At 45.4% G+C, this 25,130-nt stretch overlaps 1 protein-coding gene across 1 annotated transcript in view; it reads right to left on the reverse strand.

Moving 5' to 3' along the window:
• Nucleotides 1-25,130, reverse strand: part of NPAS2 (neuronal PAS domain protein 2) — a 135,434-nt gene that overhangs the window by 65,137 nt on the left and 45,167 nt on the right. Inside the window, 1 exon segment of the mRNA XM_015592743.2 lies at nucleotides 7,355-7,408. Coding sequence (XP_015448229.1) covers nucleotides 7,355-7,386 — 32 coding nt within the window. The 5' untranslated portion in view covers nucleotides 7,387-7,408.

Below are 25,130 nucleotides of genomic sequence, written 5' to 3' on the forward strand. Positions count from 1 at the left end.
TGCATATATGCACATGCACGCACGCGTGCACATGCACACACACACCCCTTGGGTTTCTCCAACAGGTGGAACCTTGAAGTCTCCCTATTGGGAGATTTCATGAGACAGACGCATATTATATAAACCATGCTCAATGCTTCTCTCCCATCCTTGTCTGTGGGGAGATGGTCACAGGTGTGCACACCGAGTGTGCAAGACTGGCCTCCACACCCAACTACTCGAGGCTTGGCTGTAGCTGAAATGGGGATCAGTTGCTTCTGAAGAACCTGTGGCACAAACCAGGAAGGGAGCTGCTCAGCTCCCAATCTCCTAGAGAGGCCTGCAGCAGCAATGTGGAATCTGAGCATGCAGGTGAGTGTAAACACACACCTGCAGGTGTGTGTCCTTGGCCCTTTCTTGTCCTTAAATTCACAAGGACACGTGACAGTGGTACAGATGCATTTTACATGTCACCAAAAATCCTGTGACTAGTGGTTACCAGAGGGTAGGGGGTGGGGGGAGTGAGGAGGTAGACGAGATAAAGGGGGTCAAATATGTGGTGACAGAAAGAAATCTAACTATGGGAGGTGAACACACAGTGTAAATATATATAGGCCTTACTGTAAAAGTGTACAGCTGAAACTTATTCGATTTTGTTAACCAATGTCCCTATAAAAAATTAATTAAAAAAAAAATCCTGTGTTTCCCTAAGGGGAAGAAATTAAAAATCATTGTATCAGAACTCCTGATCTCTGAGCCAGATCAGGAATAAGGATAAAATCAATGAAGAGAGGAAAAATAACTAGCATCGTGTTGGACTCTTCCTTTTAATCCCTTTCACGTGCAGACTGGTCAGGCTGGGAATGTCCTCAGATTAAGCCTCTCCAGCATCCAATAGGAAATGCCCCATAACACCTAACAGACTTCTGTAGTAGGATCTTTCCACGGCGTTTAACACCAAGGCTGCCATCTTCGAAGCTAGCCCCAATAAATATAGTTCTATTAACTGAGTTAACAGCACATGCTGATGGGGGGCTGGGGGGATGGAAGATGCTCTATGAGTCAAATGCAGTTGGTCAAATGGTGTAAAAGCTGAGAAAATCGAATGCTTCCCATTAAAGTTAGGAAGCAATGGCCAGAACTGGCAATGGAATCACTGGTGGGCTCTCCTTGCTGCCCAGAAAACCTGAGTTTTTGAATACCAGGTATAAAAATAAGTCAATAAATATGCAGCTCCAAGAAGAGTGGATTTTTATCTGTAGAGGGTCTCCATGGTGAGGAGCGAAAGATGTTTCATGAGGTATATTATTTTCACATTTACAGTCTCTACTGGAAGCAGGAGAGTGGTTGGGATAGCAGGAGAATTGGATGGGACAGCTTAGCTGAAGGAACATCAGACAAGCTACCAGAACTGAGTTCTCATCTTGGTTCTACCACCTACGCCAGGAGAGAGGGGGCAAGGCACACCCTCCCACCTGCACTGGCCTCAGTTTCTTCATATAAAATAGTGATGATAGTGATGTGGTGATTATAAACCAGAGCATCGAAAATTCTCTGAAACTTTCCCCATGGAAAGAAGAGTTCTGATTCCCTTCCCCCTGACTACAGGCTGGCTGGCCTCAATGGCACTTCTAGCAAACAGAATGCAGCACAAGTGACACTGCTTGACTTCCAAGGCCAAGCAGATCCCCTTGAACCCATTCACATGTTGTGAGGAAGCCACTGTCCCAACAGGGGTCCCAGGTGACACTCCATAGGAACTACTAGCCATGAGAGTGAGCATGTCTTCAGATGGTTCCAGTCCACCATCTTGGAGCCACTCTAGCAAAGACCACATGAATAAGCATTCACTGCCAAGCCCTACACAAGCTGAAGATCCATGAACAAAATAAATGCCTTTGCATTAATCTTGTAAATTTTGGAGTGGTTTGTTACACAGCAATAGATACCCAGGGTAGTTATGTACAAAATAGACTCACTGATGCCCAAGCCTCCTTCCAGATTGGGAATTCTGGCATATTTCAAATGGGCTGACCAGTTCCACGTTACAGATGAGACAGACACTGATAAGGGTACAGCAAGGCCTCCCAAATCTGAGAATTATAAACCGAGCAAAATGAACTGTCTGAAAAGGCTCATGGGAATTAGGTCTTATGCTTCTTTTGTCGTCTCCACTAAAGTCGTTGGAGTACCTGAAACAGAGTGAATGACTGTAGAAGGAAGTCACAATTCCCTGTAGAACTGACCAAGTACGTGCATACTCTCATTGTCCAGAGAGGCAACTGTGACAGTGCAGTGTGCACAGGCATGACACACATTTTAAGTGTCCCCTACATTAAGATGGTCCTGTCCATGAAAGGTGAGCTTTTGGGAAGAATAAATTAGAGTCTGATCAGTCACATTAATGAAGAGCTTAGAAGAGTATTCTTGGTAAAATTTGATGGAAACGTAGAAAAACGTGATGGAAAATCTCTCAAAATATTAACACTGTCTCTCTCTGGGTAGTATGATTATAAATGTTCTTGGTTTATTTTAATATGTTTTAATTTTCTTTGGTTTTTTTTTTGTATAAGAAAATGTACAAGAATTATGGAACTAAAGTTAATACACCTATAGAATAAGTCAGTCTGGGGCAAAGGGTCTTCCATGGAAACCCATGAAGAATTACTTGGAGAAAGGGGAAGAATCATGGCCAGAGAAGGTTTGTTGTTACTATTTTTTGTTTGTTTGTTTGTTTCAGATAATTATTTTTACATGTGTGGTGCCATAAAATGGAACAGACTTTTGTTTATTTACTTGTCACAGTCTTAGCACCTTTAATGCACTGAGGAGCCCTGAAATTCTCCCAAAGGGAGAAATAGTAAACGGCATAGCCCAGACTGGTTTTGGGGATCATCTCCTGGAACTAGTGTTTCCCGGGATTCATTTTGGGTTAAAGCAAGGCTTCTAAGGGCAGTGCAGTCCCCTCCAAACCCGAGCGTGGGTCTCAGGGACAGGTGCACAACTCCTGAGGTTTGGGGACACCACTGAGCTTGGGAGCTGCCTTCGGCAGCTTGGTTCACAAAGAGAACATCTTCTGGGTGTGTGAGGAGAAAAGTCACTCATGTGGAGCAAGACGGGCCAGGCTAGTGCGATCCTCATCTCATGGAAAGCTCTGGAAACTCAGCACGTCTCTTCTGCAGAGAAGTGGGAAGTGTGTGGGGATGACTGAGCTCAGCTGAGGCTGCTCTTTACTCCTGAGGTGCAACAGGGACATATTTTACTCTTAACCGGAGTTATCAGAAAGTATCAGGACACAAATGGGAAGCTAGTGAGTCTTACTTAACAGTTATACAACGAGAATTACACTGGAGCACAAGACTTAGGAACTTGTCACTGAAACTCTAAAAGGAATGCTTAGCCTTTTCTGAAGAAAGGCACCGTTTTCAAGATGACGGGCTTCTGGCCACCTTTTTTCAATTTAAAATTTATTGACATTATTGAAAGGGCTTTTCATGAATCGCCCATTGCCTCAGACGCCCCCCAAGAGGTTCTGAGTGTCCCTAAGCTAAGACAGTTTCAAATCTCTAAGCCTAAGAGGCACACATTTCTGATCATACTTTTTAGCTAATCAGAGGACCCCCCACCAGGGTAAAGGCCTGAAGTCTTCAATAGAAGGACACCTCTTTTCCATGCTGCTGTTTACTGTTTACAGCAGAATTAGCATGCTGCCAGCAAGGACAGCTCTAACTTTGCCAGTTGTTTTGAACCCAGAATCACTCATCTGGAAACTGCAGGGTAAAATAAATGTATTATGTGCCCTGCTTCAGGTTCTCAGAATGCCTACTGTCGCCTCAATCACCAAATAAAACAAACAGAAAGGAAGCCTTGACAAATTTTTACTGCCATTTTTTTCCTATGTTGGGTCTTAGATGGTGTGTACGCAACACACCCAGTCAAGAGCCTGTGAAAGAAACTCACAGTAAAATTAGCATCACTGGCTCTGCCTTGAAACACCTACACAGCGCTGGGCCAGGATTTTGCCTTTCTGCACAGGGTCTTTCTGCACATGGGTGGTGGCAAATGTGCCAGACTCTGCCATGACCTTCATGGACCAGACCAACCTTTCCTTTCAGACCCATAGAACTTACATCCAGAGAAATGATACAGTGAAATGAGGTCAGTCTCTACCCTTAACCACGATATCCACCATGAAAAGGTTCTGAGGAAGGAGAGCGTATAAATCTGATCATCATCTTGGTTTTGCTCAACACAGACCCCACAGGACATGTTCTTTCTCCCTTAAGCTTGTCTCCAAGAATGTCTGCCTCACTTGCCTAAAAGATCGTGGAGGGCAGGGCAGTTCTATGTACCCCTTCTTTATCTCCCACTTGCTCACTATGTTCCTTAGTTAAATACTTCTGGGATGGTGACAGAATGGACTCAGTCATTGGTCCATATCAATAATCTCCCTGGGGGAACCTGAAGAAACAGCCAGCATCCCCTGGCTAAAAGCATTTCCTTCTGCAACACCTGCTTCCACAAAAGTACATATGTAGGCTTCATGTTTGCTGTACTATAACTCATCCCTCTTCCTTGAACCATTTTATCAGTGTTGGGACTAAGGATTAGGGTCCAGGAATAATAAAATCGTTTAGCTTGTGTTTGAGAATCTGAGTTGATGCTCTTGAGAACCCCCTACTCTTGCTTCTTATTTACAAAAGGCAGCACAGCTCCAAACACACCCCTGTCCCCCCTGAGTTATGGAAACAGAACACTCAGCTGACAGGCAAGGCGATAATGCAATTTTCATTAGTGCTGATGACCTACTCATTTAATACCCGATTAAAGGAAGAGGATCACATGAAACAGTTTCTTCCTGGAGTACTACAGAAAAATGGAACAAGAGGTATTTTACAATAGTGCAGAGTAGAGAAATCTGTTTTCTTTGGGAAGCAAAGATTCCTATCAGCACTTTCTGTCCATGTCTCTTGATATATGGTAAAAAAGGAATAGTATCCAGGACAGTCATGAAAAGCTGTTAGGGGCCCAGACTCCAATAACTGATGCCTGAGTTTGAATCCCTGCCTGCCACTGACTGGCTACATGATCCCTAAGCCTTGGCTTTCTTGACTGTGAAATGGGGCTAATACAAACCTACATCAAAGGGACGTGGTGAGGACGAGAGAGTTAATGCTTGCTTACTGCTGCAGGCACACGGCGTGTGCTCCTTACCTTTAGCTCTTCTCATAAGCACTGTGGACCCTGCACTGTGCCAGGGGCTTACGTGCAGCTGCGTTTTATCCCTGTAATAACCCTAGAGAGGAGCTGCTACTGCTACCACCCCCATTTTACAGAGGAAGAAACTGAGGCTAAGAGAGGTTTAGTGACTTGCCCAAGGTTAGAAAGAAAAAGTGGCAAGAATCAAAGCCAGCCCATCTGAGTCTAAGCTGTGTACTTCCTGCTGTAGCACATTACTTCCTGGATGACCACACAGCATGCACACACAGGCGCACGCACACATGTCCCCTCTCCCTGCAGAACCAAGTCACATCAGAATTAGAAAGACACGCTTATGATTGTAACACAAAATGGCAAAGTATTATCCTCATTATCTCAATCAAACTGTTTCCTTTGTGAGTTTGAGGACCATGATTTTTGCATCTTCCTTAAAGAAAACAGCACATAGTTCTGAACACGCAACAGGCACTCAGTACTCATTGGATTTGCATAGAAACTCACAGAAGAAAATGCAACTGTGTCCGGGTTCAGAACACTTAATCAGAAACCCAAATAAACCATGAATTCCCTAAAGCTTTGAAAACCTTGCCTAACATGGTACCTGCCTTGTGGAGACAATGAGAGTTTTAGTCTGAAGCTAAACATTTCTAATCTCATCGAGAATACCGGCCAAGATTTGATTGGAATCTCTATTTGGTAATCCTTGAGTCTGGTGAAGCCAAAATATGCATTTCCTCTCTTCTTGATTTTGAGGTAAGCAAGCAGTGCTGTAGAGACACAGAGCTGAGGCTAAAGGGTTGGGGCAGAGGGTGGGGGGTGGGCAGCATTAAAGGTGATGATGGCAAAAGTAAAACACCTGTGGACTCCAAAGTCACATCAGGACACAGTTCCCCATCTGGGCCTGCCAGACAGACTGAATAAGTCTTCATGTTAAAAGATTCATTTATAGGCTGGGGAAGAACAATGGAGTCTAAGGTCAGGAAGCCTGTCTTTAACTTCCACTTCGGCCACTTCTTAGAGCTTCAGGATGTTTGATGGTTACTCAACCTTGTTTAACCTCAGTTTCCTCATCTATGAAATGAGAATAACAGTGATACACATCTCGAAGACTGTTGAGGAGACAATATGAGGTAATGCATTTAAGGGTATTTAGCCCAGTACTGTGTGCCTCAAAGGCTTAGGCACACAGGGAGCACTCAGCAAACGCAGGCCACTATCATCGATCTTTTCATTACTGCTATTGAGACACCTTTGTAAATGTATTATTGTGAAGTGTCCCATGTTTCCACAGCACTCCATGCTGGGCCTGTCACCTGTGGCCTAATAGTCTGTATTACCTACCAATAGCCTCCATTCATCCAGGCAGGAGGCCTCTTACTTGTCTTTGTTCCCCAGAAGCTAGCACAGAAACCACCAACTTGGGCAAATCATGCGAAATTGATAACGTTCGACTGGATATTACCTGGAATCTTCACCTTCAAACTATCAACTTCATGATTCCATTTCATACACAGTAAGGATTCAATAAATGACCCAGTGAAGGGGACTTCTGACCCCTATCTAAGCACAGACAGGGTTATAACAGCTCTGACACGCCAGCTACCAGGCAAGTATTTCTGGCCAACCCAACAACAGTGCAAGGTCACTATGACGTCTCTATTCACAGATGAGAAAACTGATATAATGCACCCGGAAGTGCTTAACACAGCGCAGGGGACTAGTGTGTGGTCAATGTGTGGCAACAGTTTTTACTATGACTGTCTAAAGCCAGACAGCTCCCCAACAGTAGAGCCAGGATTTGAACCCAGGCTCGCCTGGCTCTCATCAGGCTGCCTTGCCAGGCAGTATCTGTCCTGGAAAAGCAGTAACCAGGACAGGAGACCCAAGTCAACAGGGATAATGTAAGAACACGTTAAGACCTCCTGGCAAGTTCCAGGCAATGAGTAACTTCAGGGTGAGGAACAAAATTGAAGGAGCTGGTCTAAACTTTTTAATAGAGCACTGAAATATTTCAAGGACAGTGAGGACTGAGGGCATGTCCCATTGCCTATCATGCTAGGCTTTAATCCAAGACTGAGTGAGGACAATCTAGATCCAGGTTCAGATGGGCCAATCACACAGAACACTGCCAAGGCAGGACGATGGTTCTTCTTACCTCTTTGCCCTGTCTTTCTCATCTTCATCCATTAGATTTTCTATGCAGTTTTTCCTGAAAAAAAAAAAAAGAAGAAGAAAAGAAGAAGAAGAAGAAGAAACAGAACAACAACACCACCAACAACAACAACAACAACAACAACAAAAAATGGATAAATGACTTGAATATACATTTCTTCAAAGAAGATATACAAATGGCTAATAAGCACATGAAAAGATGATCAGCATCACTAATCATTATGGAAATGCAAACAAAAACTACGATGAGATATTATCTAATATTCATTAGGAAGGATAGCTAGTATCTTCTATGCAGTTTTTCCTGAAAAAAAAAAAAGAAGAAGAAGAAGAAGAAGAAGAAGAACAACAACAACAACAACAACAACAACAACAACAACAACAGATTACCGTCTGCTTCTAGCCCTTCCTCACAGGTCTTTCTGGTTGTCCTCATTATGGTCTTACCTAATCCACGTGCCTCAGCCCAGCAGTTCTCGAACTTTTTGTTTCCAGCAACCCTTTACACACTTGAAAATTACCAAGGATTTCAAAGGGCACTAGTGCAAGTGGTTTAAAACTGAGAAATATTAAATATACAGCAATCATTCCATTAGGCATCAGGGTGATGAAGTCGTCAGATGTTAATGGGCATCTGGAAAATTCCAGAGTACACTCATAAGAGTAAAACCCGCAGATAATGGGTTAGTATTAGAGAAACTGTTTTGACATCATAGAACCCCCCTGTATCCCCAGATCACACTTTGAGAACTGCTATCTGAATCCAGTTGAATGAAGCATCTGTTTATCTCAGCCTTAAACCTGCAGGATGCCCAAGATATTCTAAGGAGATCCCTGATTTGTTTGTTCATTCAAATACACAACTTCTCTTTACAATGCAAACTGGAGGAACAGGGGCCCCCAAGGGGGATAATCCATAGTCCTTTTTTTAAGGCACTTATAGGTCCTTAGACCATCAAGGCACACAGATGTGAAAATTAAGTAACAATCTGGAAACGTTCTTGGAGCCCAAAGTCATCAGAGGCTACCTCCCGGCCTGGAACTACCCTCTCCCAGGCTGCTGGCTCCAAGCCTCTTGGGCCCACTGACTGGACCCCTTCTGTCACACACAGCCTATGGTCCTTCACCCTCTAGGGCTACATCCCTGATCCCTTCCTCCATTCACGTATTTCCCAGAGTCCTGCCTGTCTGCGTGCTCCCCCTCCAGCCAGCACTCCCAGCAGAAACACTTTCAGGGTGTCCATGAGTCCAGAACCTTTTGGGAGAACTGGAGGCAAAGCTTGTGGTGGCTGAGAGGACAGGGTGTGACTGAGATAAGGGTGGGGACCAGGGAGATGCTGAATCACTACTGCCCACATGCTTCTGTTCTTAAAACAGAGGGTCTGAAGTCAGAACTCCAGATTCAGATTCTCAAATGTACTAATATCTACTCTCCAAATCAAAAGTTTTAGATTAAAAAATTTTAAGGGACAAATGAATCTTTCACTGACATAACCTAGTTTTGGGATTTTGGTCTGCTGTGTGCACAGGCATGAGTCTGAGCTAAAAGAGGAAGAGGAATTCTGCAGCCATAGCCCCGGCATACATCCATGCCATCATTCAGTAAATGGAGGCATCTTTTAGTGATAAATTTTCAAGAAACGCCGTTTAGCAGTTGAGGCTTATATCATAATTAAAATGAGGTTAACACATATGCACATAGGCATGTGCTTAACGTTTTCCCGATGGAATCTGTTCAAAGCTTTGAGACATGAAGAATGCGGTGCCAAACCATTTAATGATGCACTACCCCAGGTCTGTCCCCATGTAGCCCGGTGGCTTCCCATGTGCTCAGGGCATGAGCAAGGCCCCGCCAAGCCATGCCCTTACCAGGTGCCCCTGAACATGGCATACTCAGGGGAGGAATGTGGGCTCCATCCAGTCCACTTTCCTGAGGTTCTGGAATCCTGTTTAGAGGACTGGGGTTGCTATGTCATAAGTGAAACACCTACAAATGACTAATAGCTATTCTTTATCAACCACATCTTCTCTGATTTATATCTGTTTATCCTAAAACTTTTCCTGAATCCATGAACCTTGGTGACCTATGCCTCCTTCCTCTTCTTCCCCACCCTTCTCATTTCCTTGCCTGATTCCTGTCACTTGACCCTTGCCTAACTTGCTCTGCTCAACTGACTTATACGGAGAGAAACTGAGTCCCCTGGTAGCATCTGCTACTTAAGCTCCGCGTCTTCACTGTTTTGTCACACCTGTTGTGCCCAAGTCTCCACTATGTTTTTTTGTTTTTGTTTTTTTTGCTGTTTTTGTTTTTACTTTAAAATTGTAGTGAAGTACACATAACATAAAATTTACCATTTTAAAATCTATAGTTCACCGGCATTAAATACATTCATATTGTTGTGCAACCATCACCACCAGCCATCCCCAGGACTCTCTCCACCTTACAAAACTGAAACTCTGCCCCCCGAAGCAAAAACTCCCCATTCTCCCCTCCCCCAGCCCCTAGCACCCACCAGTCCCTGTCTCAATGAATCTGAAGTTGTACTTCTGTACCTGGCTTATTTCACCCAGTGTAATGTCCTCAGGTTCATCACGTCATAGCATGTGTTAGCACTTCCTTCCTTTTTAAGGCTGAACAATATTCTACTGTATGTATACACCACCTTTAGTCTCTCTATTCGTCCACTGATAGACACCAAGTTGCTTCCACCTTTCAACTACTGTGAGCAGCGTTGCTATGAACATGGAGGTGCCTCCTGTCTTGTGTTTTTGAGTCACTCTTTTACTTCATAATGTGGAGGGGCTAGAGGGGCCCAAAGGCACAGAGGAAGAAAGTCAGACCCCTGAGGCCAGATGAAAAGAACAACAGAGAAGTTTAAGGGGTGACAGCTGCTCTTCTCAACTGTATAAAGAGTTTTTGATGAAGGTTTTAAGCAGCTGTTTTTTTAATGACCAGAGAGTTCCAGGGAAGAGAAAATGGGCTTAAATGAAGGCAGAAGAGATTCTGTTTGGAGCTGAGAAGATAACTGTTGATGTCACTAACCCTCAAGTGACAGTGGAGGGAAGCTATAGTCTTTACTCAGGATAACCACATACTCTAGATAGGTTAGGCATTTATGAGGCCAGTTGGTCCATGTCCCAGCAGGAACGGATGGGATGGCTGGGGTACTTGAGGACAGCTTATTTACAAAGGGCCTGCTTGTGAAGGTTCAGGAGGGGAGCAGGGATGGTGTAGTCCCCTAGAGTTGGTATCAGCAGAGCTGTTAGCACCTCTAAGGGTAAAGGGACAAGAGAGAAATGGTGACCCAAACCTGGAGGAATGTGTTATTCAGGGGAGGTGGAATCTGGTGGAGAAAAACAGCCAGCCTGAGGAAATCTTGTAAGAAGGGAGCCAAGGGAATAAATAGCTCACCTCACTCTCTCCGCATGGCGATCTCCTGCAGTATCCCCTATTAGGCAGGGGGCAGGGAGCCTACTTGTGTCATCTACACCGGGAGCCTCCAGGGGCAGAGCAGAAGGTAGAGAGGTGTGGAAGGGTGCGGGGAGGAAACTCAGCACCCCCAGTAAGGTGCATTTCTTAAGGGCTCTTCCAGTTCTGGGTTTCTTGGATTTTTCTGGAACATAAACTATTTAGAGTCTTTTTAAATCTTGCTATATCTCCCCAAATTTGAAGTATAGGCATCCGCATCTAGTAACTAAACACTCAAGAAATAACTGAAAATAAGTTTGCACATATGGAAGTAGCCAGCACAAGCCTGGCCCATGGCAGACATCCAAACTCAGGTTCTCTACTTTGACGGCGGGGATTAGGTACAACGCATCTCTATCCATGTCATGCTGTCTAGCCAGCTTCTTACCCATATGAAGTACTCAATAAATGTATGAGGAGTGAAAGAGAGAAGGGAGGGAGGGAAGGAGGCAGAGGCAGAAAATAATAATAAAGTATGGCCTTTAATAATAATGTATCAATAATGATTCACTAATATTATAAATAAAACTTTATTTACAAAAAGGACACAGCCAGGGCCAAACTCGTCTGAATTCCCACACGATCACCTAATGTCGACTCCCACGAACCTCCCAACGGGCACGATCAATCCAGAGTGGCACTTGTGAAGTACATTTAAAGGTACAATTATGTCATGACGCATAAAAACTAAAAGCTGCTGTGTGTGCAGGAGCCACTGACTAACAGGAAATCCACTCAGACGAAGCAGCAACCAGTGCTCTTCGGGAGGGGCTAGGGGCTCACTCGCCAACCACCAGCTGCTGCAAAATTCTGCAAAAGTGCCAGTTCACTTCCTCTCCATCCCGTCCTGTGCGTGGGATGGGCTGGCTAGAGTTGCCCAATCCTTACGAATCAGGAAGCACCATCCAGAGAGGCTGAGTGGGCAGCCCACGGACCCCCAGCTCTGGATAGACTCCAATGGGCAGTCTCTGCCCATTGCCTGCCTAGGATGTGTATGTGGGCTTCTGGCCTCAGAGTCAGCCTGATTTCAATATCAATTTCAATCCATTTGTTCTATGAGCTTGAATAAGTCCCTTAATCTTCACAAGTCTCTGTCTTCCTCATTCCTAACAGAGGCTAACACCCACCAGGCAGGGATGATGTGAGATGTACAGGGTAGGGACGTCTGCACGTACCTGTGCATAAGGAGCCAGCATGATGCCTGCAGCACACAAGGCCTCAAGGTGAGTCCTGTCTATCCCAGCCTGTCTCAAATTACTGTCCTAACCTATACATTCCTCCTATGATCCTGGACCCTGCTAAGGCAGGTGACTCCAGCTTCACCTTTTCTTCCTGTCGGCTTTGAATTTCAATGAACATGCTCTCTGCACAGCAGGAAGATTACTGTGAGGTGAGTGGGGCCACGTAGACCTAAGATTTCAGAGAGATGCTCCTGAACAGAAAAAGCAAGCTGTCCTGCCCCTACCTCCTGGGACCCACAGTGGCTGCCGGCAAGCAGTGGAGACCACTGAGCAGGATTGGGGTGAAGGAGTCTGGCCAGACCCAGGAAGCAGACCAGCTAAAGAATCTAACCAAGGCCAATGAGCACTGGGTGGGCCTGGAAGTCCCCAGGGACTTAGAGAGCCACATCCACTGCTGAGTCTCAGAGCTCCTGGGCCTGGCATCCACATCTGGAAAGGGGAAAAGGCGGTGGTGGCCTCGAGTCAGCAGACTCCAGCAGAAAGCCCTAGCCCTGAATGACCTTGGGCAAGTCCATGTGCTCCCGACCTGTGACCAATCTGTGAAGTGGGGTAACAGCAGGGTCTCCTTCATTGTGTGGTTGTAAGAAGAAAATGAGAGAATCCATGAGAAACTGCCAGCGCAGTCCCTGGCACAAATAAGTCACTGAAAATTTTAGCTACTATTAATCACAGTATCAATGACAGTGAGTTAAACAGCTATCAGTAGAAACTGGTACTTATACCTATGTCTTTGGGCAGAGTGGGGGTATTGTTCCGTCTACCAGTCAGTGTTGTACGTGTGTATATACATGTGTGTATGTGTGGGCATGGCGGAAAGACAGAAACACGCATACAAAGAGTGGTGCTGCCTGGGGTGGCGGACCTGCCCACGGTGTCTAGTGACAACTCAACAGAAACTGAGGTCCCTGTGGTGGTGTGTGGGAGAGATAGAAGGGAATGGAACAAAGCTGGAAGGAAGGGACTGAAGACGCCCTCAACAAACAGCTACTGACTTTAACTGAACAGAAGAACAAAAGCGAGGTCTGCAAGTGACATTTTCATTGCTTAGGTGAAATCTCTGCCCTTAGAGGCTCTAAAACATTCCTTCTCACAGCCACCTTCTACATAACTGATTGGAACTCTGGCCCTTGGTGAACGGGGACCACCAGCAAATGGCAGAGTGACCATCTGTTCATGCCACATCTGCCCTGGGTTCCACAGTGTGTAGACAGCGAGGTAGGAGAGTAATGAATCATACAGAGGACAGGGACTCCCTTGGAGGCTGGCAGGTCACTCTTGGGTCTCCAGAGAAGGCTGCATGCCTCACGCACAAAAAGGTATGTTATCCTATAAAAGCAGAGTTTGGCAATGCGTTTCTATAAAGGGCTACCTAGTAAATATTTTAGATGCAGGCCATACAGTCTCTGTTGCAACCACTCAGCTCTGCCATCATAGTACAAAGCAGCCAGACAATGAGTAAGAAATGTGTATGGCTGTATTCCAATAAAACTTTATTTACAAAAACAAGCCGTGGGCCAGATGGAACCACTAGAATCACAACTCAGCCTTCCTCTTCAGTCTCTTTTCATTTTGAACTTTTTGTACAGCATTTATAGGCCTAGTGGGTCATTCTGTATCATCATGAATTTTCCCCAAAATGACTATCGTCAGTCTGTTCCGTTGCAAGGCCGATGTTTGCACAAAATAAAATCATGACTTTTTCAAATTGGTTGAGAAACAGTCTGAATTACAGGTCCCAAATTAGCTAGAAAATCTTAATATTCCTCCCCGTCATACTAACCAAACCTAGTGAATTTCATTCATTACAAAGAAAAAATATTGAAAACAAGAATGAGTTGAAATCAAAAGAAGCAATGCCAAACACACATGCATCCTGATGGACTGGGGTTTATTTGTTGTCGAAAGCGAGTGAGACTTCTGTCCTCTCAGTCAGTCCCTGGTAAGAGGACCTCGTGTTGCTTGGATTAATGTCTGTATCTCACACGTGGGAGCATGATAATGATTTTTCCTCATTATCTTTAAGAAATAAAAAGGCTTTAAAAAACAGTCATAGATGAACTACAACGCTTAATTGTCTCCCTTTGTCCTTTGGGAGAGGCTAGGAAATGACTTCCATATTTTAATTCTTCCTCTCCAGGGAATGTCGTTTTGGTTGCAATGATTCATTTACTGGGGGAAAAAAATAGCTTTTCTAAAGGAAACAGACAGTGAAAAGCCTAGGGCTGCCCACTCCTGCAGTCTCAATTCCCCTCCAGCTGACGAATTCTCGTCATACTCCAGCACCCCTTGACCTGAGAAAGGCAGGGTGGGCAGGGCTGTCCCTAACCCTAGCCACTCCTGCACTGCTCCCAAGTAGCCGTGCCTCCCGGGGCTTGTTGGAGGTCTCGCTGAGCCAGATTCTCAGGAGAAATCAAGATGAGACCCCCACTTCAGGGAGTTTCCATGACCCTAAGAAAATTATGCCACAAACTTCTCCAACATCAACAGTGAGACTGTATCTGCCTGTTAGGGTCATGGTTCCCACTTCTAAGGGTCTGATGATTCATTACTCAGGGGAACGGTGACAGAGCGATGAAGGAATGGATGGAGAAAGTTAGAAAAGTTGTTATTAAGTAAATTTACAATTACATCATTCAGTCGGCAAAGAATTTTCAAAATAAAAATCATCGCAAAATCTGGCTGGAAGAATCATTCTACTGTGACATATTCTTCCTGCAACCTTTGGAACTTATGTTCCAATCACTTAAAATTCCCTTTGGAGGCCCCTTTATAAAACATTTAGACCTTACAATGTAAACCTGAGTCACTGGAGAATCTGATGGGTGACAGTGTGTGGTCAGGGTGTGGACAATAGAAGCCTATAAAAAATCAGCAAGAGGAGGAAAAGGAGATTTATGAGTCATGCTCAGAACTGAGTCAGTGAAAGCCTTTGTTGAAAGCCGCCATTCAGCTGCCACAGACAAAACGAAATGAATCTACAAAATGCCACGGCCCAGTATCTCCCTCCACGGAACCTTCCATCCCAGTGCTCCTTTGGCCAGCCTAACTGTGCTCAAGTTTGCGAGGAGAGCAAAAGAAAAAGAAGCTGTCCTTGAAACAAGAGACCAAATTTGTTTTGGCTGCGCAGTTTTGAGTTTCATATCAGAATAATTCAACATCAAATAATGCTTAATAAAAACATGGGATGGTTCATGTGAACTGCTGACTATGCGAGGTGGCGAAATTAATTTGGGAGGGAATGAGATCTAGGTTTGAATGTCCTCCACGCCCCTTCCTTCACATGGTGCGGTGTCCTCAACAGAGACTGGGGACTGGTCACCTCATCTGCAGATGTAGGCTGGTACCCACTTCCCACTGTGCATATAAGAACCTGTTAGGACAGCTCATCTTGCAAAGCACTTAGCAGAGGACAGGCTGAGCAAAAAAGGTAAAATGCCTCCTTTCTCATAGTGCAGTGGTCAGAAACCATGACTTAGAAATGAGCGTGGCCAGGACCTTTAGAGCCTAACGCCACCCAGCCCGTGCTGAGACAGGTGGCCACACAGGGGTGCCCGTCCTCCAGCTGTGCAACTCCCTTGTGACTTACTGGACCTAATGTGCTCACTTTTCAAAGTTATCCAAGAATCAGATCCCCTTGTGCTCCCTCTGTCCCCCGGGAGGTTGGTGTGCCCGGTGGGCTGGGGGTTTCCTCTGAGGTGGAAGGGTGGGATGAAAGGTCCAGCTAAGCCACCTGGACAGCCCTCCTCCCGACCTGACAGAAGAGCCTGGTTCGATCTGAGCCAATGGCTGGGAAATCAGCCTTGGTCACTGGCACCTACCCCTGTCTGTGTAGCCATATGCCTGGGACGCATCTCTTGGTGCCTGCTTGAGGTCACCCCTCTGTTGGTGGCACCCACTGTTTGCACTTTTGTGGGCAGTGCACAGACTGAGCCACAGCCACTGATGCCGTGGGGGGCACGGATGCGGACCCCTGAGGGAGGCCCAGCCCAGCCAGCGGTAGCAGCCCTGACAAAGGAGGACAGAAGGCACAGGCGACAACCCTTGGGAACAGGCTGAGTTCACGTGACACAAGGCAGCCACCACAGAAAGGTCCTGCGGAAACGTCGCACTTTGGTTAGAGGTCGGACAGTTTCCAGCACAGAAGAGAGTCCTTCCTTTTTACCCCTCACCTGCCCTTCAAGTGTTCCCTTAAAAAGGACAGGACAACCAGGATCTGAATTTCTCCAGTGCTCCACAGCTTCTCAGGTGCAGACCACACATTCTCTCATCCCACCATCGCTAACACGATGACATGATGTCATGTACCCTGAGGCCTAGGCGAACTGGGGACCGTGGAAACTAATGCTTCACCATCTTCTCAAGAAACACTTGCAGCCCCTTCCACAGAAGTCTGAGGAAGGCCTACCCTATGGACAGACACAATAACACAAGTGGAAAGATGAGACATGGGAACAGACAGGAACAGCAGTTAGGCAGGGAGCCCCCAGCCTATCCAAGAGAAGGGACCCAAAGAACTTCCTCCAGAAAGCCCCTGGCTGAGGGCTGAAAAGCACAGGCTGTGTCATGGGCCTGTTCATCAAGCAAACAGAGCATCAGCAGGTCCAGAGCATCTGCTTTTTACACTGTGTGAAGGCCAGTTGGGTTTTGCCCTGGAAGGACTAGAAATCTCATTTCCCCACTTTGTACATTGATGTTCATGCTGTAAGTTAAAGATAGCCTAGATCTCTCTCCTGGTTCACATCTGCCCCTGGATAACTCTGAAGAAACTGCAAGACGAATGAAAAATATATTTTTCTTTCTTAAAATAGAGACTGAGTTCTCTCCTCTGACAAATGTCTAATAAAATGACCCCAATAAATATAGTTTGCCCACCGGCCCAACTCCCCTCTACACACGGCTCTGAAGCTCTGAGAGGTGGCTTCAGGGAGTCAAGGAGAGCTCAAGACATGACGCCCTGGGTCAGGACAGTTTAGTTAGGGCTTTGGGATTAGAAAGGGCTGGCCGGGCCACCGTGTTTATAAGGCATTTTGCTATGCACAAAATACATGAGTTGGTGAAATAAGACACAGATAAAGCTATAGCTTCTGGTTTTCTCATATGTTAGCTCATTTACTCATGACTATCTGATCCTACGTCTTTTTTTTTTTCCCTGAATGACACTACCAGACACCATCCTATGTCTACAAGCAGCAACATGGCAACATTTCAGCAAGGAACAAAGGCAATGTGTGTGTGCATGTGTGTGCACACAGGATGGGGAATATGCACACTCACTGGTGCACACTTCTCTTAGCTCAGAGGATGCACTCTGAATTCCTAATCATAGTATTCACAACCCTAGATGACGAGACACTAATTTGTGATTTCAGCCCCACCTCCTGTCACATCATCTCCCCCATCCCTGTCCTTCAACATCAACACAGTCATGATGCCCTCTATTTCTACCACCATCACCATCTTCTTCATGCCTCTAACTCTCTCCATCCCATCTAAGGTCAGGGAAGCACTCCTACCCATCCCCATCGCCATCCTTGCCTCATTATAACACCAATCTATTTCTGCAGAGGCTAGGTCACCACCCTCTCCAGCCCCTCCCACGAGATCATAACCCCCCCTGCAGGAAGATAAGTGCAGTTCCTGTCCTCCGTGCATCTCCAGATATCCCAGGGCCCAGAACAGGCTCTGAGGACCAGAGATACACAGCAGTGGAGCTTCCAATCAGGAATCTTTTTAAAGTTTGGAGAGAAGCTGGCCTTTGATTTCCAGCAATAATTTACCATAACCCAAGATCGCTGGGGGAAGAGTCTGAATTGGGATGCAGGACGCCCTGCGCGTGGACCCTGTCCCTGAGTCACCTTGGGTGCTGGGCCCTAACCCCTTAGGCTAATGGAAAACAGGGCAAAGAGATTAAACCACGTTCACTCGGAAGACTGCCATCTGCACGACTCAGAAAGCTCCTCGCTCTGCCCAGCCCCTCTGGACAGTGCTAAACAGGCTTAGCCTGCTGCGGGCAAACAGGAAAAGTAGGTCAGCTCTGAGTACAGTTCTTCCACTGTGATGAACTAATGATGGGGATGTGGGGCGGTCCATGGACAGAGGGTGGGACCGGCTCATGGGACTGGATCATGACCTGGGCTACAGGGTACAGGCCAGCCTCCAAGGAGCAGACAGGGGACTCGGGTATAGAGGTAAATGCAAAGAAAGCCTGGGAAAATGGTTCTTTAAAAAAAAAAAAAACACAGAGAAAAAACAACGTGATTGACAAACACTGCCATTTCCCTGCCTTCAAAGACAAACTGACCCTCGTCTTCACAGCAGTGACATAGCCCGTTCACCTGAACAGGTGCACTGAACTGACAATCTACACCAAAACAGCTGGCCAACCATGGTGCTGCCTCCAGCTTGCTGGCTTCTTCCATCTGCTCTTGACGTCTCTCCCCTAACTCCTCCATGGTTACTGGTAATAACCGGACACTCACTAGAGCAGGGACAGACTTGAGTTAGTGGTGCCAGGACCTGCAGGCACATGGCGCTGCACTGAAGAAGAGGGCACTGCACAGTTCCTACGTTTCCCGTGTTTGGTCCAGGCTGCAGCTGTCCAGATGGAAAGGCCACGCCTTTAAGCCTCTTGGTCTCAGAAGTTGGACAAAGCACCAGCCACGTTGAGGGACATTCCCTCAAGCCCCAGGTGATCTAACCTAGGGTCCCCACCCTGGGGCCACAGGCAGGTACTGGGCACTGGTCCCTGGCCTGTTAGGAACCAAGCCACACAGCAGGAGATGAGCAGTGGACCAGTAAGTGAAGCTCCATCTGTATTTGCAGCCGCTCCCCAGCCCTAGCATCATCGCCTCAGCTTCACCTCAGATCATCAGGTATTAGATTCTCATAGGAGCATCCGTCCCTGGTGCCAAAAAGGTCAAAGACCATTAACCCACTTTCAGGAGCTGGTATCTTAAATCAGGTTGTCTTGGAAGGGCCCAACACAAACCTTGAGACTGATGGTGGGGTCCCCAGTGGGCCAGGTCCTCCTCCCCAAGGCTCCTGGGAGGGACTGGACCCCCCAGCTCAACCCCTCAAATAGCTCGCTCATGCCCCTGGAGCAGAAGGATAGAGTTAGTCTGGGGGTCCTGGAGAATTTTCTCAATAGAACAATGGTCTTAAGGCCCAGGCCAGGTCATGGTACCAGAATCTGTAACTGTAGGTATGTGTAATTTTTAGAAGGCTTTCTTGTAAAATGCTGGATATTCTTTTTATTTAATTTCTGTAACAAAGATATTAGAAGGTTTTGTCAAGAAACCTTTACAAACATTCAGATCTGAAAACCTATGACTTTGGGAAGGTTCCCCTGACCTCTTTCAGAAACGACCTTATCTGAAAAGTTTTCTACTTGGCATTTTCGAGAATGAAAGGCAGAGGCCAGAGGGTCTTCTACAGCAGTCAGTCTTTCCTTCTTTCCTCCTCCTCCTGGCCCTAGGCCTTCGTTCACACGTTTATTGAGCACATATATTGTGCCCTGGAGTGCCTACCACTGACAAAGAGAGGTGAGGATCCTGTGTAAATGTGACTCTGTAGTATAACTAGCTGGGTGACCTCAGGCAAGTTACTAAACTTCTCTGTGCATCAGTTTCTCACCTTCACAGGGCAGCTGACTTAAGGACACAATACCTGTACTGTGAGCCACAGGGTGAACGCGCAATGACTGTTAGCTCAGGTGGTGATTACTATTACAGCAACCCAGGAACCACTCAAAAGGTTGCACATTCAAACACAGATCCTAAACCATGGACATCTATTATCTTTAAGTTCCACAGACATTTACTGCTGTCAGGGAGCCTGCATAGCGAGCCCTTTTAAATGTCTCCTGCAATCCAAATGCTCCTATACTAGGGAACTTTTGCTTGCATAACATTATTTTCCTGAAGAGCTGGCAATAAACAATTCTGTGAACTGAATCATACTTTAAATGTATGAGCGGCTCAGGCCCACTCTCTGGAAGGATGCAGAATCCCCCACACTAATGATCCTTTTGCAGTGCAAAGCTTGTCACCACCACTTAGTTTGCTTAACGAAGTGTCACACACTTGGTTTCCAGGAGGCCACAGCTCACTACAATAAAAATAAATAAATAAAAATTAAAAATTAAAAAAAACAACAACTGAATTCTGGGTAAAATGTGGGAAGTTTGGATTTTTTAATTTTAAATAATTAGTTTTACATTTTTAGCCAAATTTAACGAAGTTGAAAGTGAAATGCTGTTAAAAATCAATTGCCTGTACATTAGTCAAATCTACTCCTGAAAGCATTTATTAATAAAGCAGCATTATCTCAATGCATGTTCCATTAACTTGCTTACTTAACTAAGCAAGTCAGGATATTTCATGGTGTTATAGTCTTATCTTCAATAAAGTCACACAGTTTTCATTCCCAAGTATGCTAAATCCTCGAGTCTATGAAAATTTGTCATATTCTATAAAACAGAATTATTCATTCCAAGGCCACACTCACATTTTTCGATGCTATAAATGTAAACAGAAACAAATTTCATTTTTTGTAAACTTGTTTGAAAGAAAAAGAAACAAACTAATAAATAAAACCGAAGATGTCTGGTTTAAATGAAGAGAAAACATCTAAACATTGTCTCTTGAGGGAAAAGCAATACATATTAAATGAAGAGAAAACATCTAAACATTGTCTTTTGAGGGAAAAGCAATACATATTCATTGTAATTCATTCTTTCTTTGATTAATAATAAAAAGATAAAGGATGTTAGTCCATTTTTCATTAGGTAAAGTTCTCTATTATACACATATATATGTACATATATATGTGTATAATATAAGAATATATAATTAAAAATTAAAATGGCAGTAAGAAGTATTAAGTCCTTCTTAACTTTCCTACAAATATTTTCTCTCTTCTTTACTTACTCTCATTTCAGATTCTTTCCTCCTTCACAGGGTTTAAACTGTTTATTCTGCCTTGTTCCAGAATAGAAGCCAGTTCATGTCCATGTAGGAATGACACCAGGCCAATTCCCTCCGAGAACTGGCCTGTCTTTGGCCCTGTGCTTGCAAACATTGAGGTCCTGAAAAATTACATTAACAAGAACAATAATTGCCTTTCTTAGCCATGATCACAAGTGAGGTTTTTGCAATGTATGGTTGTGTGTGATGTGTGTGCATGTGCCACACATGTATGTCCCATGGCTACATCACAAGATGGGAACACAGTAAGATTTATACCACCATAAGGCTAAGCCTCCCAGGGGATGGAAGAACACATCCACATCAGAGAGGGATTCGTGATGAGTCATATAAAGCATGTGCTTTCCTCTTTCCATTGTCTCTTATCTTGATTGCAGAAAAACAAATTTTCTGTCTTCCAAAGGTACAGTGTGCTTTCTGATAAGTTCGTAAGTGCTCTTGTGTGGCCACAGGGAGAAGATGAGAGTATAACTTGGATTTAGACAAAGAGGAAGGAACCAAATTCAGGAAGAACAGCCTCACAGAAACTTAAAAATACTGGAAATTATGCGGTTTTACACAAAAGCGCCTGTGGCTAGAGGTCCGGGTTTAGAAACCAGAATCTGGAGCCAGGGTCAAGTTCTCTCAAGTCCCTGCCCTGGGGACTCTGAGAGGACAGGCAGAGGAGAGAGGGTCCAGAGCTGGCCCCCATGGAAGCAGGCAGTTCCTCTTCTCTGTCCCCAAGCTCACAAACTGCTTGGGGGGAGGCAGGGAGGCTGCTGTGTGTGTGACAGGGCCTAAAGCAGTGGGAAGGTGTGGACTACGGTGTCGGCTCCATCACTGACCAGCTGACTGACCTTGGGGAGTCACCTTGTTTGTTTGCTTGTTTTTTTGGACTGGAGTTTCTTCCTTGGGTGGAACAAGGAATAATTTTGTAAAATATGAACTGTCATATAAAAATGAAGTCTTGTAACTACTTGAAGATGGTCATTTAGCCCATGTACGATCTAGGGTAAGAATTACCTGCATAGGTACCCATACAGGTGACAGAAAGCAAGATGAGGAAGGGTGATAACCCATGAAAGCAGAATCTCTGCTTACAACAGAGCATTTTCCATCCATGACTATGACATGGTGACAAATCAGGGCCATTATGCTAGTTTGCTCTCTTAACAGTGTATGTAAGTCCTTCATATCCCGGAGCATGTGGTTACTTGAAATTCAGATTTAAGCTGCTACCATGTGTGGCTCTGACATGCTTCTCTGCAAATGAGTCAGATGTGGGTCAAGGACCTGACTTCCAGTTTCCCACCAGGTACGGATGTTCTCAGTTGGGAATGACTAGGCCATGAACCCATTCTGCCCCTGACCTTGCTTGCACCACCTATGACCAAATTTGCAATGGCCTGGCATATAGACAGTCGTTGATGATAACATCTGGACCTGGTGGATCCCAGCAAAGCCTTGTTTTTGGACTGCGGTCAGTTAAAAAAAATTAACCCTTGTATCTGAAATTTAGTATAAAGAAGTAACATGGCAATATTTGTGGGCTGTGTGCAGTGCGGCTTCTGGGTGAAAACCCTCCCCCTAGCTGTTTATATTTCATTGTAGGCTCCAGGGCTCTTCAGACTGCATGTCTATGTTTGCAAGTGTAAGTATTTTCTTACACATGAAACAACTCCCATTTCCAAGACTATCTGACTTCATGCCAACTTCTCTTCGAAAAAGGAAGACAGGTACACAGCAGGCTCCTCTTCTTCCCCAGTGCAGGAGGGGACAAGCCTTGGGAACAGTCTGTCAAACACTTCAAAGTCTTCCACAGAGAAAGAACACATCTGTGTGTGTACAGTGTGTATATGACTTCAGATAGGCAAGGTCGCCGTGTCACACAATCTACAATACAATGTAAACTGTGTCCCCTCTACTGGAGATACACAGTGGCTTCTAGGAAAGCACCAGTAAATAGTCTTTATGGATTCTGTGAGGATCCCACAACCGATTTTTTGTTTTTTTATTTTTTTATTTAAATCAAGGGAACAGGTGATAGTAGTCATACAAAGCTATATATGTGGTAAAATGACAGAACTACACACACACACTGTATCAAACCAGGAGTATTAGTAATTGGAGGAGTGCCTGCTGGACCCACCCCTTCATACTCCACTCTGGCACAACAGAAACAGCGGGACCCCAGCCCAGGCCCAGGGCTCCTTCCCTGGGCATTCATGCATGGCAACACCCCTGTGTCTGCTGTAGTCTTGTCCTCACCAGTTTGGCTCTCACATCACAATCCAGAACAGCAAGCAAAGTTGTGAACTGAGATCAGAAAACAGGAAGCTGGGCTCTGGGTCAGCTCAGGTGCTTGGAACCTGAGAGCTTGATACAGCAGACGGGGCCCTGCATTTCCTTCATTCTGTCTCTTCCTCCTCAACACTGTCAAATATTTACTCTCCCTGGGCTATGGGAAGGGCCTATGGTCAGTGTGAGGAAGGTGGGCGGGAAATCAGAGATGAAGGATGCAGGCTCCCAGGTGTCACAGGACTGGCACTGCTATCAGCAGTGAGTGAAGCTTTTTGGGCCTCAACTTCCTCATCTGGCAAACAGTGACAGTTATCTGCCCTTGACAGCTATTCGCGATGGTTAAGAAGATAAAATGGAGGAAAAACAGTTCAAAGAGTTTTACAAATAAAGGTTTACAGCGTCACTTCTCAAACATACACACGAATCACCTTGTGATCTTGTTAAAGTAGGGGTTCTAAATCCAATGGGTCTGGGGGAGGGGTTGAGGCTCTGTATTTTTAAGTGGCTGCCCAGGTGATGTGGAAGGCCACACTCTGCGCTCTGAGGCAAGGCCACGGCCATGAAAATGAGTCCCTGTTGGCTGGAGGAAAGATCCACTGCTTCCACCTAAAGCAGATGGATACCGCGGCAGGTGAGGGGTGGAGGAGCTTGTCCTAATGTGCAAGTGCACCTCAGACCAATGGGGTTAGCACCTCTGAGGTTAGGGCCTAAGCATTGTTTTGTCCACTCTCCACCAGGTGATTCCCATGTGCGCCCAGGGTGGAGAACTGCTGCCCTAGAACTTGAAAGCCATTTACAACCTCCCAGTAAATGCAGAGTAGGTCCTCTCCACGCAGAGGGGGCGGGCTGCTCCTCTTGACAGCCTCTTCTACTTCCTGCTCCTGGAACTTATTAGAAAATTCTTCCTATTGAGCCAAAGTACCACTGACTGTACCCCCCCCGCCCCTCAGGGGCTTCTACTGATCTCACTGTGTCCAGGGGCTACACATAATGACAGCCCTTAGATTATTTATTCTTAATTGGGAGTGAAATTCACTTAACAGGTAATTAACCATTTTAAAGTGTACAATTCAGTGGCATTTACTGCATTTGCAGTGTTGTGCAACCACCACCTTTCCAAAACTGGGCACTGGAGAAACCCTGTTCCCATTACGTAACTGCCCCCATCCCCACCTCCTCCACTCCCCTTTCCGCCACAACGGATCTGCCTAATCTGGAAATATCAAATAAAAGGAATCACAAATTATGTGACCTTTCATCATGGGCTTCTCTTATAAATGAAACATTTTCAGGATTCATTCGGGTTGGTACATAGTTCAGAATCTCCTTCCTCTTTAAGGCTGATGGTATTCCTTTGTATGTTTCCACCACATTTTTTTAATCAGCTCATCTACCAATGGATATGGGGGTCGCTTCCACTTTTCGGCTTCTGTGAATAGCACTGCTATGAACATTGTGGGTAAGTTTCTGTGTGGACGTATGTGTTTTCATCATTCTTGCGCACGTACCTACGAGTGGAGCCGCCAGGCCGTGTGGCGAATCTGTGTCTGACTGAGGAATCACAAAATTGTTGTCCACAGTGGCAACACCACTTTACATTCCGACCAACAGTATTTGAGATTCCGATTTCTCCATAGCGTCAATAATAAGAAAATGGAACGATTATAACAATATACTGTAATAAAAGTTATGTGAATGGTTTTGGGGCCACTATTAAGGAAAATAAGGGTCACTTGAATGCAAGCACTGTGATATCGCAACAAGGTGATCTGATAACCAAGCCCA

The sequence above is a fragment of the Pteropus alecto genome, unplaced genomic scaffold (genome assembly GCF_000325575.1).
Source record: "Pteropus alecto unplaced genomic scaffold, ASM32557v1 scaffold186, whole genome shotgun sequence".
Lineage (NCBI taxonomy): Eukaryota > Metazoa > Chordata > Mammalia > Chiroptera > Pteropodidae > Pteropus > Pteropus alecto.